The sequence below is a fragment of the Hipposideros armiger genome, unplaced genomic scaffold (assembly GCF_001890085.2).
Source record: "Hipposideros armiger isolate ML-2016 unplaced genomic scaffold, ASM189008v1 scaffold_10, whole genome shotgun sequence".
NCBI classification, from domain to species: Eukaryota; Metazoa; Chordata; class Mammalia; order Chiroptera; family Hipposideridae; genus Hipposideros; species Hipposideros armiger.
In genome coordinates, this window is record NW_017731360.1 from 4,114,048 (window position 1) to 4,125,983 (window position 11,936).

Below are 11,936 nucleotides of genomic sequence, written 5' to 3' on the forward strand. Positions count from 1 at the left end.
CAGGGGGTGCTCGAAGCAAGCATTTTTTAAATGGAAAAATGTGGGTTTTGACCTTGTCAGGACAAGTACACCTGGGGTTTCAGGTGGCGGGACGCGCCGCGGCTGCTGACTGCTGTCAGTGGCCTTGCCGCGGGAGGTTAATCCCCCGGGGCCGTGCAGGTGTGAACTGGGCAGTCGGGTGGGGGTGAGCCCCACCGGTGTGTCCCACCCCAAACTAATTCGGCTTGCCTCTCACGGCAGGAGGAGAAGAAGGTCCCTCCGCCGATACCAAAGAAGCCCTCGCGGGGCCGGGGCGTGCCGGTGAAGGAGCGCTCCCTGGACTCGGTGGACCGGCAGCGGCAGGAGGCGCGCAAGCGGCTCCTGGCGGCCAAGCGCGCCGCCTCCTTCCGCCACAGCTCGGCCACCGAGAGCGCCGACAGCATCGAGATCTACATTCCCGAGGCCCAGACCAGGCTGTGACCCACTCGGCCCGCCCATCCCGGGCCCGGGGCCGTGGTTTTCTACCCGTACTGTACACCCAGCGTCGAGGTCACTGTGAACCGCGGGCCGCCCCGTGCGCCCGCCCCGCCGGCACCGCACGCCCTGGCCCCTCCTGCCCGTCACACTCTCGTGGGTTTTTTACCTTCCTGATCCCACGCGAAGGCGCCCGGGCTGGGCTGGGGGCCGTGCCTCTCTGCCCTGCGCTCCCACCTGGACTCCCGTCCCTCCTGGTCCGACGCTTCGTCCCCACCTCCTCCCCATGGGCACCATCTCTGCCATTACTTCCCCCCCACGGGCCAGGCCGGGCCGGGTCCCCCATCTGGGCTCTGCGTCCCCCCTCCTCCCCCCACCCCGCGGGGCTGGGCTTCGTGGGGATCAGCTTCGTGGCTTTTTATGAAGAATACCCAACCCCGCCTAGGAGCCCGCCCCACCCTCCCAGGGGCTCCACCCTCAGCCCTCCACCCGCTGGGCCCAGGGACCACAGTGGCTGGACCAACCCAGGACCAGGGCACCTGGGCCTCTCCCCTTTCCCAGCTGCTGGGGAGGGGAGATCGGGGCTTCTCCTAACCACACCTGTGGCTGTTCCCACATCCCCTTGAGTATCCCAGGAAAAATAAAACGGCAGAACTGCACTTAAGCCAACTACTCTCTCCAGAAGAAGTCACCTCTGCCCTGTGCATGGCGGACGGGGTGGAGGGAGGAGAGGTGGGGAGCCCAGGCTCTTGGTTTGGGGAGAGTGGGTATTGCCTGGGCCAGCTGGGGAAAGGATTCAGACCCCTGGTGGCCACAGAAAGACCTGAGCCCTCCTGGAGGGGCCCCCATGGGTTGAAGAGGGGAGTGCTTTCACGGCTCCATTCGTTTCCCTTTCAGCCTCTCAGTCCTCCAGGGTTCCTCCAGAGAGGGGAGCCCAGTGCCTGACACACAGCACATGCTCAGTAATGGGGGAGTGTGGTTATTCTTAGATATGGACAAATATTGAGGGCCCAGTATTCCCTCTGCTGCAGTCATTCCTAATCAGCAGCAGGAAAACTGTTCAATTTAGTGTTATAATATTTTCTGATGCCTCCTATGGGTGGGCACTTTGGTGGGGGAAGAGAACAGAACTTTCCCGGGAAGCTAAATAGCAACCCAAACCTAGTGGTGATGGGTAATACTGGATGCTTCCTGTGGGTCAGGCAAAGGGTGAGGACATTACTTACATGCATGTGGCTCATCCTTACAACAGATGACAGAGCAGAAGCTCAGGAGAGGTTAAGTGATCTGTCCAAAGTCACAGGGCTAAGAGTGGTGGACCCAGGTTTGTCTAATACCAAACCATGAGCTTTTTAGCCTTCTGAGCCCAGAAAGGGTATAATGACAGTGCCCACCCAGAAAACCACCTTTCTGGTCCTTAAACAGTTCACGGGGTTGATGTGTCACCCTGAGGCAGGAGGAAAAGCCTTCCAGGGGGTTGGCTACTCTTCTGGGCCACACTAGACTGGCCGACTCTTATCATTTATTCAACAAACATTTATCAAGAATCACTTTTGGCACCCAACACCAGGGAGATGCCTGGACAAGTCGTTTCTACGCTTATGGAGCATACAGTCATGGGAAAAACAGGTGAACAAGCAGTTAAAATATTAGGTTAAGTCCTGGAAAAATGAGGTATTAGCCACTGGAGGGCTGGGACTGGGCAGAATGTTCCAAGGTCAGACAACAGCTGAGCAAAGGCTTGGAGGAGAAAGAAGCATTGGGAGTGCAGAGATTTGATCACGTTGGGCTATTTGAGGAGAGGAGGCCTGGGTCCTGAGGGCTGTGGGAGCCATGGAAGGGTTTTGAACAGGAGAGTGGCAAGAACGGATATTTTGCAGGCTTGTTTGGGAGACCACCTGAAAAGCAAGAAGTCATACACACTCGTATGAGACCACTGGAAGGTAGAGAGGGCCCACATGTGATCCAAATTTCCAAAAATGAACCAGCTTTGAGCTGATATCAAACAGATTCCTGGACCCTGTCCAAGACTTACTGAATCAACTCTGCCCTTGACTTGCCAAAGGAGGCTTTGGCTGGGTCACTTGACCTCTCTGAGATTCAGTTTCTCATCTGTAATATTGGGACATGGGTGAGGTTTGAACTAGTCAATACTCAGAGCAATCCTGTAAAGCAGGTATTGTTATCACCACCATTTTACAGATGAGAAAACTGAGGCTTGGAGAGGCTAAACAACTTACCTCAAATCATGAAGCTGGGAAGTGGCTGAGTCTGAGTTTAACTCCTCTACATTATACTTTATGGGTCTATGTCTTTTCCCAGAAACTGGGTCAGCTTTCCTGGAACCATGAGGTATGTGGGAGAGGACATGGAGGAACAGGTCAGCATTTGCTGCTGTTGTGGGCATTCTACTACAGACATGAAGTCTAAAATCTCCCCGCATGGGGGTAGTCAGTCTCCTTTGGGTATTGTGGTCTGGGTAGTTGTGCTGGATAAGTGAAGGATTAGATCCAGTCCCTGTGCTTGAGTTGTCATAGCCAGTCACATAAACAGAAAGGTACAGTACAAAGGGAGGCCTGTTCTCCCAGAGGGGCTGAAGAGACTAAGGGAGAGAGCCTCTATCAGCCAGGGAGTCTGGGAAAGCTTTGTCTAAAGCGGGGTGGAGGGGGGGGGGGAGTTTGAACTGGGTCTTGCAGGATGAATTAGAGTTTTGCAATCAAGAAAGAGCAGGGAGGACATTCATTTCGGGCAAAAGGACCAGCTTGGACAAAGGCATGGAAGGGTATGTGTGTGTGGAATAACGGGGAGAGCAGTGAAAAAAGAGGTCGGGGAGGAGATGTGCCTGAAAGGGACTCATAGGAGGTGGTTAAGCTGGAGATTTCATTTAAATTCTATTTAAGTTTTTGAGAGACCCTTTGGTTAAAAGAATGGAAATGCACTGGAAGGGGCAATGGAAGACGGGGAGACCACTGAGGGAGACCATTGCTAAGGTGGTCCAAGTAAGAGATGATGATGAATTTGAAAGACATTCAGGAGGCATAGGCGCTATATATAAGCTGCATCTGGGAAATAATGCAAAGATGAAGAGGTCTTGAAGATGTCACTCATGGTTTTGGTTTAGTGAATAAGTAATACCATTAAGTTGACATAGGATGTTACAGAAGGATAAATAAATTTGGAGTATACTGAACATAGCAGTGACCATTTACTGAGCACTTAGGAGATGCTAAGTACTGTGTCAATCACTTTACATACATTAGGTGATTTAGTACTCAGAGCAACCCAAGGGGGTGGGTACTATTATTGTCTTTTTAAAAACATAAATAGCTTTTCTGAGATTAGCAGACAGCAGATTGGAATCTACATCTATCTGATTCCTAAATCTTGAGTCCCACCCAGTTCTGCCTGATGGAACTGCTAGCCATCACTGGAGACTCAGCTCAAGGAGAGGTTTCTCTGGAAAGCCCTGATTCTTCCTGGGGCTCTTCCTCTGTGCCACTTGTGCATACCTCTGTCACCACATTTCTCACGCTCTATTGACATTTTGTAGACCAGTCTGCTACCCTATCAGTTAGTGAACTCCTGAGAGCAGGGATGGTCCCAGTCATTTTTTGCATCCCTAATGCCGAGCATATGTTAATTAGTGGACCGAATGCTGGTTATTCTAGGAGGTAATTCTGTTCTCTCTATTCAATTGCGGAACAAGTTCTGCTAATAATGGTTTCCTACATATTTCTTTACACCGTTCCTTTCTCTCCATCTCCACTGCCAAAGCTTAGCATTGAGCTCTTTGAGATCATAGAAGAAGGGTATCTAACCTAATAATGCAGTCCAGGAGGCTTCTACAGTCCCTAAAGCTTGAAAAATTAGCCAGAAGTACACATTGGGGAAGCACCTCAAGGTAGATGAATAGGCATAAATAAAGGCACAGAGGTGTGAAACAATTTCATCTGTATGGAGAAATAGGAGGGTTTGGCATGTATTACTAAAGATAAATAAACATGACTGGCTGAGACTAGTGGAATGAGGGTGGAAAGACAGGGCTAGGCTGGAGCATTACGGAGCTTGACCTTTGGTGTGTGTTTTTTTTTTTTTTTTGGTTGGTCTCTACGTGATAAAATAAACAGATGTCTGTACAGGGAGCAGTGGGGACACAGAAGAGGGAGTGAATACTTGTACCTGAGGGGTCAAGTAAAACTTAGGTTTTACTATATCTGTAGACTATATTTTTTGTTGACTATATTATTTGTAGACTAACAGTAGTACCATTTATTTCCCGGCTTGCTATGTGCCTGGTATAGCACTTTACATACATTATCACATCTAACTCTCATAACGTCTTGTATAATAGGTGTTATTATCTTTACACATAAGAGGGAAAGGAGGCTTAGATAGATTAATACAATTCCCAAGGTCACGGCTAGAAAGCTAGCCCAGATCTGAAGAGTTCTTGAACACTAGGCTATATTCTGCCAAAGAGAGCTTCTTGAGGGTTTTTTTTGTGTGTGTGCCCAGACCTAGGTATTAGAAGACACCTGGTAAACATCCGTTGAATAAATGAATGGATGACCTTTTACTTTCTCCACGTGAAAAAAATAAATAAAAACCAAGTGGTGACGTCACAGGGAAACCTCCTGACCACCAGGGGGCGCTGTGGATATCTCAGCGCAGAGGGGGCCCCATTGCGGACGCCTAGCTTGTTTCGGTCGTTTGACTGGAGCTCAGCCAATCCCTGTGCTCCCAGAGAACAGGCGGCCGGTGGGCGGGATCCCGAGCCAGGCCCCGCGGGCCGCTGGGAGCGGCGACGTCGGGGTTGCCCTCGAGCGAGCGGAGGGCGGGGACTGACTGAACGGAGGAGTGCGGGCAGCGGCTCAGGTGAGCACGCGGTCCTGGCAGGCAGGTCCCTTCCCCCCCCGGAGTGGCTGCCGGGGACCCCCATTGCCATGGCCCCTGGCCTTGACCTCCGAATTACGGGAAGGGTGATCGCCAGTGTCTGCTCCAGCCCTGGCTAAGCCTGACGGTTCCCTCTCCTCTCCGGGCTTGGAGGTCGAGTCTTGGCGCCCAGCTGATCCTCTGCGGCTAGGGCTTCTCAGCCTCAGGCACGTGTGTGAGGATTGACGCCGCTCATAAAGCCATGAGCGTGGTGGGATAGGGGCAGGGGACCAGGAGCCCAGCGGAGGGAGAAGGGTAGATACTTGGACCCGACCTCAATTGCGTTCTCGTCCCTGGACGGGGCTCGAGTGACGGTCAGGATTCATCTTCCACCCACTCAGGTCTCCTCTGCTTTGTTAGTAATTCTCAAACCTCAGACTGCGGCTTCGGGCCTCATTGGGCCTCCCGGGGTCCCGCACAAGGGCAGGTTTCCTGGCAACCCAGTTGACCTTTACCGGACGCATAGGCTTCCTTCATGCTGGGCTGGAAATGTGCGTCACAGTATTTCCGAAACACTTTTCCTCTTTTATTTCGATACCCTGGGGATGACTTGTTAGAGTATCTAGCTTGTAATCAGCAAAGGCACCTGCTCGGTTTCTGCCACCTTTTGAGGGCGGGAGGGTGGATGACTGCTGTGGTTTTTACACTAGAGTGTTGACTGAGCTGTCAATCATTCAACAAACTTTTTGGAGCCTTTTATGCCAGGCCGGGTGGTAGGGGTGGGGCGTGGACAGGGCGCAATGGGGCTTGCAGACATAGACCTTGCCCTCTTGGAGCTTAAAGTGTTTTGAGAAATGCAGACAAGTGTGGTAGGCCAGCACAGTGTGTGGGTCTGCAGAGGAAGTGGTTATACATGTTGAGTAAATGAGTGAATTGACTTATTTGAAAATGATTAGAATGTGAGCAGGACGACAGAGAGAGACTTTGTGCTGCATGGGAGAGATAAAAAGTCGTGGATGCATACTTGATATGTTTTAAGAAAAACTGGAAATCTGAATGGAGAGTTGCTGTTTAGAGAAGGTGTTTACTTATAAAGAGAGAACTTGCGTAAAAGGTGGGAAATTGGATGGAGAAGTGTCGGGTTGAAATTCTTCAGTGCCTCTCTTAACTTCTAAATCGTATAATTTCACAAATCTCTGAGTATAATCTTAGAGTTTGCAAAAGGGGAACCGCTTGTACATAGTGAGATGCCAAATTGAAGAGAAAAAAATTGCAGAAGCTCTCCCCAAATCCAGGTTTTGGACAGAAACCATACACCTTTCTGCAGTGTGTTCTTTGAAATTGGAGAGGACTGGGTTCAAAATCATCCTTCTAGTGATTTGAGGCAAGTTAACAATGTCCCAGAGTCCTTGTGGCCTTAGAAATCTGGGCAGATAATTCCTACTTCATAGACGTGTTGTGAAAATCATGGTGACTAGTGTGAATTGTCCAGCACAGTACCTGGTTCTAAGACAGGATCCAGAGGGGAATATGGAGCTGCTGCAGTTGTTTCCCTGATGATGGCCCGTTATAGTCTTAGGTCCACGGACTGCTGGGATTCCTTCAGAGAGAATCAGAACCAAAGAGAGAGAGGATCTGAGAGTCAGTCATCTTCTCCTCGGTGAGGTTTTGACTGTTCACTTTAGACCAGAGATAGCTGAGTAGGAGAAATATCTCCAAGAGCACAAACGAATGATCTTTTAGTTGAGACTTTTGGGCAAGTTACTTAACCCTTTGATAATGCCATTCACCTCATGGGATGGAGGTGAGAATGAAAGGAGATAGTGTATATAAAGTGCCTAGCCCAAGGCATGACACTCAGTAAGTGCTCAATAAATGGTAGCTATCGTTATGATAATTGTGAATAATATTTGATAACTTAATAATAGTAATAATCATTTGAGACTAAGTGGTCATAAGAGTGACCCAATTGTGTGTTTTTACATTCTTTTGGTGGTGTCTTCATTTCAGGAGGCCCTGGTGGCGTTCCACTTTCTTTTTTTCCCCCTGTTATGGCTTGTACAGTGGGTTTTTTTTTTTGCAGAGAATTTTCAAGTCCTAGTGTGTCCAGAGTATATGTATATTGGGTTGGTGATATTTTTAGGAGCTTATTATGCAAATATGAGGATATGGGTTTTGTTGAAGAGAGTGTATTTTGAAAGTGGTTTGGCCAGCAGATTTGTCAAGTATAAGTTTGTTTCATTGTTAGAAAAATGAAGTTCACAATAGGGAAAAACCATTATCTATTTATCTAAAATCCAGAATGGTTGGTTAACAGATTGGGGTTTTGGCAGCTGAAACATGCTCCCTATACTTCACATGAAGCAAAGGAACTACTCATTATCCTGGAGCCAGTAGACCCGCAGTGGGATTGTGGGTGATGGGGAAAGGGCGACTGGCTGTGTAAAGCAGAGAAAGACTTCTTTCCCATTCTTGAAAGGTTTGCAGACTGTGGAGGGAGGGCTTGAGGTCAAAAACAGGCTTGAAGCTTTATTAGGTGAGGCCCAGAGGATCTCCTCATGGGGAACTCTGCCATACCTGGTCTCATAGTTATCAAAGTATAGTATATAAAATGGAGAGTCTTCTCCTCTTCTCTAACAAGTGAATCTTTTGAAATTTCCTAGATTCTTTCAGGGACCCAACTGTTGCATAAAGCAAGGTACCCTCTTGCATTACTCTGCATGAGGCGGATGCTCAGTAAATGGTGCCAGGCTGCCTGGGAGGTGGAGAGCCCTGGTAGATTGTCCATATTTGGTGGGGAAGGGGTGCTGCTGTTGCCCTAATGCTGCCTTGTGCTCCTCTGCAGATGTCATGTGGCCTGTGCTGTGGACCGTGGTACGTACCTATGCTCCCTATGTCACATTTCCTGTGGCCTTCGTGGTCGGGGCTGTGGGCTACCACCTGGAATGGTTCATCCGGGGAAAGGCTCCCCAGCCTGTGGAGGAGGAGAAGAGCATCTCAGAACGCCGGGAGGATCGCAAGTTGGACGAGCTCCTAGGCAAGGACCACACCCAGGTGGTGAGCCTTAAGGACAAGCTGGAATTTGCCCCTAAAGCTGTCCTGAACAGAAACCGCCCAGAGAAGAATTAACGGAGGACACAGGGACGTATAGGTCCTTCTGTAGGCTGTGACTCGTCCTGCCACCATGTTGACCCAGCATCCAGAACACTCATCAGATTCGCTTTGTTGCTACTTCTGGCCCCTCCCACCACATACATACTGGCTGCTCTTTGGTGGCCAGGCGCATACACTAACAGCTGAGGTGCCAGTGAAGAGGAACGCCTTGGGAGGGTTTTGTCCTGCAGGCTGCATCAGTTCTGTACTGGCCACGACTGCCCAGGCTTCTGCGCTTCTGGGCACACTGCTGGGAGGAGTGTTATGAAACGAACAAACGTTGGCTCTCGGTCTCCGCGGGGAGGCAGTTTGGCCTCAAGCGGAAGTAGCTGGGATTGGGGTGTTGCCTTAGGAGGGATACCACATGTCTGGTTCCTGTTTGCATGGGAAGAATTCAAAAATCTACCTGTCTCCCTTCACTAGTTTACCCTGTCCTTTGTGTTCACTCTTCCTGAAATCCTGTCCTATCCACTCAGGAAGGGGATTCCCCGGGGGGAAGGAGAGCATTTTTCTGTTTTTAGAAGCCCAGGCTGTTTGTTCACCTTGATGCAGGTGAATTTGCTCAAAAACCATCACCATTTTCACCCCCCCACACCCCCCGCTTCCCATCACTGTATAGTGCAAAACTTGATTAAAGTGGCATCTGAGAACCATATTGATCTAATCCTATCTTCCAGATGGTGTTTGAGGTCTCCATGCAAGTGCAGGCATTTCAGGGTAGGGTAACACTGGCCTTTAACTAAGGTCTCTGGGGGCCCTGGAAGCTTTGTTTTACCAGTGTGGTGGCATTGCGTCCTGGAGGTGGCAAGTCCTGGAGGTGCAGGTTCCCAAGAGCCTTTCTGTCATGACGAGAGGCTTATTGGGCCTTTCAAAGTCTAAATTAGAGTAGACCAGGGAGGTTAACAGTTGCTAACAAATTTTCCAGTTTCACACACACACACACACACACACACACTTTTTTCTATAAAAGCAATACATGTACATTAAAAAGCATTTAGTAGGGATTTTTTAAAAAGTCACCCACAGGGCCAGGCTCTAGTACCACTAAAGAGTTAACATTTTGTTATTTATTTATATCACATTTTTGTTATTTATTTTTTAGTCATTACTGTACATTTAATTTTACATTCTTTTTTTCACATAGTGTTTCATATAACCATTTCTTATCACATGGTCTTCATAATCTTCATTGTTTTTAATAGCTGCATAATTGCCCATCAAGTGGAAATACAGCATAGTTTGTTTTTAACAGTTTCCATATTGCTGGACATTTGGGTTATTTCTGGTTATTCACTAGTATAAATAGTGCAGTGAATGTCTTACATAAGGCTTTTCCTGCATTTCAGACTAAATGGTAGGAGGAATAGCAAATGGCATTTTGGATGAAATGGGATGAGCAGTTTTAAGGTTCTTAACACAATATCAAATGCCTTTTCTGAAAGGCTGTAGGAGTTTATGCTAAAAGCTACCACTTAAGATGCTGCTGGTGAGGTTGGAAGGGGAGTGAGACGGAGGGCAGGAAGAGGCAGAAGAACCGAGTGTCTCATGAAGTTGACTGACTTTTTTTTAAAGATTTTTATTAAAATGTAGCTAACACAATATTATATTAGTTTCAGGTGTACATCATAGTTATTCAACATCTATACACCTAAAGAAGTGATCCCTATAAGTCCAGCAACCATCTGACACTGTCCCATGCTATCACAATATTATTGACTATATTCCCCATGCTGTACATTACATTAGGTGTACAGCATAGTGGTTAGACATTTATATAATTTAAGTGATTCCCCAAACTAGTATAGTGCCCACCTGGCACTATACATAGTTATTACCATATTATTGACTATATTCCTTATGCTTTACATCCCCATGACTATTTTATAACTGCTAATTTGTATTTCTTAATCCTTTCACCTTTTTTACCCTGACCCCCAACTCCCATCTATCACCCTGATAAATCTAATACCCATCTGACACCATACAGTTATTACAATATTATTGACTATATTCCTTATACTATACCCTACATCCCCATGACTACTGTGTAACAACCAATTTGCCCTTCTTAATCCCTTCCCCTTTTTCACCTACCTCCAACTCCCTCTCATCTGGCAACCAGAATGTTCTCTGTATCTATTTGTTTCTGTTTATTTGTTTTGTTCTTTAGATTCCACTTAGAAGTGAAATCATATGACATATGTCTTTTCCTGTCTGACTTACTGCACTCAGCACAGTACTCTCCAGGTCCATCCATGTTGTCGCATGTGGCAAGATTTCATTCTTTCTAATAGCTGAGTTTTATTCTGTTGTATATATGTATCACCTCTTCTTTATCCATTCAGGGACACCCAGGCTGCCTCCACATCTTGGCCATTGTAACTAATGCTGCAGTGAACGTATGGATGAACATGTCCCCTCGAAGTAGCATTTCGGGTTTCTTTGGATAAATACCCAGAAGTGGGATTACTGGGTCCTTCTTCATCTCTTGTTATAGCCTTTGTTTTAAAGTCTGCTTTGTCTGGTGTTCAGTATTGCTACCCCAGGGTTTTTTTCCCTCCCATTTCCATTTTCATGAAATAACTTTTCCATCCCTTTCAGTCTGTGTGTGTCTTTGGATATGAAATGAATCTCTTGTGGACGATGTATGTATGGGTCTTGTTTTCTTATCCATTCAGTCACCCTATGGTTTTTATTCTTTTAAAAAATTTTTTTTAGAAATTTTATTGGGGAACAGTGTGTTTTTACCAGGACCCATCACCTCCAAGTCAAGTAGTTATCTTCAATCTAATGGAGGGCACAGCTCCTTGGCCCATGTGGGAATCAAACCGGCACCCTTGGTGTTATGCTGTGTTCTAACCACCTGCGCTAACTGGATGCCCCAGCCACCCTGTGTTTTTTATTGGAGCATTTAATCAATTTACATTTAAAGTGTTGATAGACATGTAGTTATCGCCATTTTATTATTCATATTATTTATTTATTCATTTGTCTTAAGTCCCTCTGAGATTTCTCACAATACTGGTTTGGTGGTGATAAACTCTTTTAACTTTTACCTGTCTGGAAAGCTCTTTATCTTTCGATTATAAATGATAGGTTTGCCGGTAGAGTAATCTTGGTTGTAGGTCCTTGCTTCTCACCATTTTGAATATTTCCTGCCACTCCCTTCTTGCCTGCAAAGTTTCTGTTGAGAAATCAGCTGCCAGTCTTATGGGAGCTTTCTTGTAGGTAACTAACTGCTTTTCCCTTGCTGCTTTTAAGCTTCTCTCTTTGTCTTTAACCTTTGGCATTGTAATTATGATATGTCTTGGTGTTGGCCTCTTTGGGTTCATCTTGTTTGGGACTCTGCGCTTCCTGGGCTTGAATATCCATTTCCTTTGCCAGGTTAGGGTAGTTTTCCATCGTTATTTCTTCAAATAGGTCTTCAATTCCTTGCTCTGTTTTCCTTCTGGTACCCC

General features: G+C 47.2%; 2 protein-coding genes across 5 annotated transcripts in view; both read left to right on the forward strand.

Moving 5' to 3' along the window:
* Positions 1 to 1,122, forward strand: part of DLGAP3 (DLG associated protein 3) — a 59,007-nt gene extending 57,885 nt beyond the window's left edge. For both annotated transcript variants that reach the window (XM_019658953.1, XM_019658963.1), the window contains exon 12: positions 241 to 1,122. In XM_019658953.1, the coding sequence (XP_019514498.1) occupies positions 241 to 459 (219 nt within the window). In that variant the 3' untranslated portion in view covers positions 460 to 1,122. The remainder of the gene's footprint in view (positions 1 to 240) is intronic.
* A 111-nt stretch (positions 1,123 to 1,233) lies between these two features.
* Positions 1,234 to 9,133, forward strand: SMIM12 (small integral membrane protein 12). Of its 3 annotated transcripts, none has more exons than XM_019658981.1 (2): positions 1,234 to 2,082; positions 8,171 to 9,133. In XM_019658981.1, the coding sequence occupies exons 1-2, from the start codon at positions 2,028 to 2,030 to the stop codon at positions 8,452 to 8,454; spliced, it is 339 nt and encodes a 112-aa protein (XP_019514526.1). In that variant the 5' UTR covers positions 1,234 to 2,027; the 3' UTR covers positions 8,455 to 9,133. The 3 variants fall into 3 exon arrangements, with proteins under 3 accessions (XP_019514526.1, XP_019514518.1, XP_019514535.1); XM_019658973.1 differs by lacking the exon at positions 1,234 to 2,082 and adding an exon at positions 5,205 to 5,328; XM_019658990.1 differs by lacking the exon at positions 1,234 to 2,082 and adding an exon at positions 5,354 to 5,552.
* The last annotated feature ends 2,803 nt before the right edge of the window (positions 9,134 to 11,936 follow it).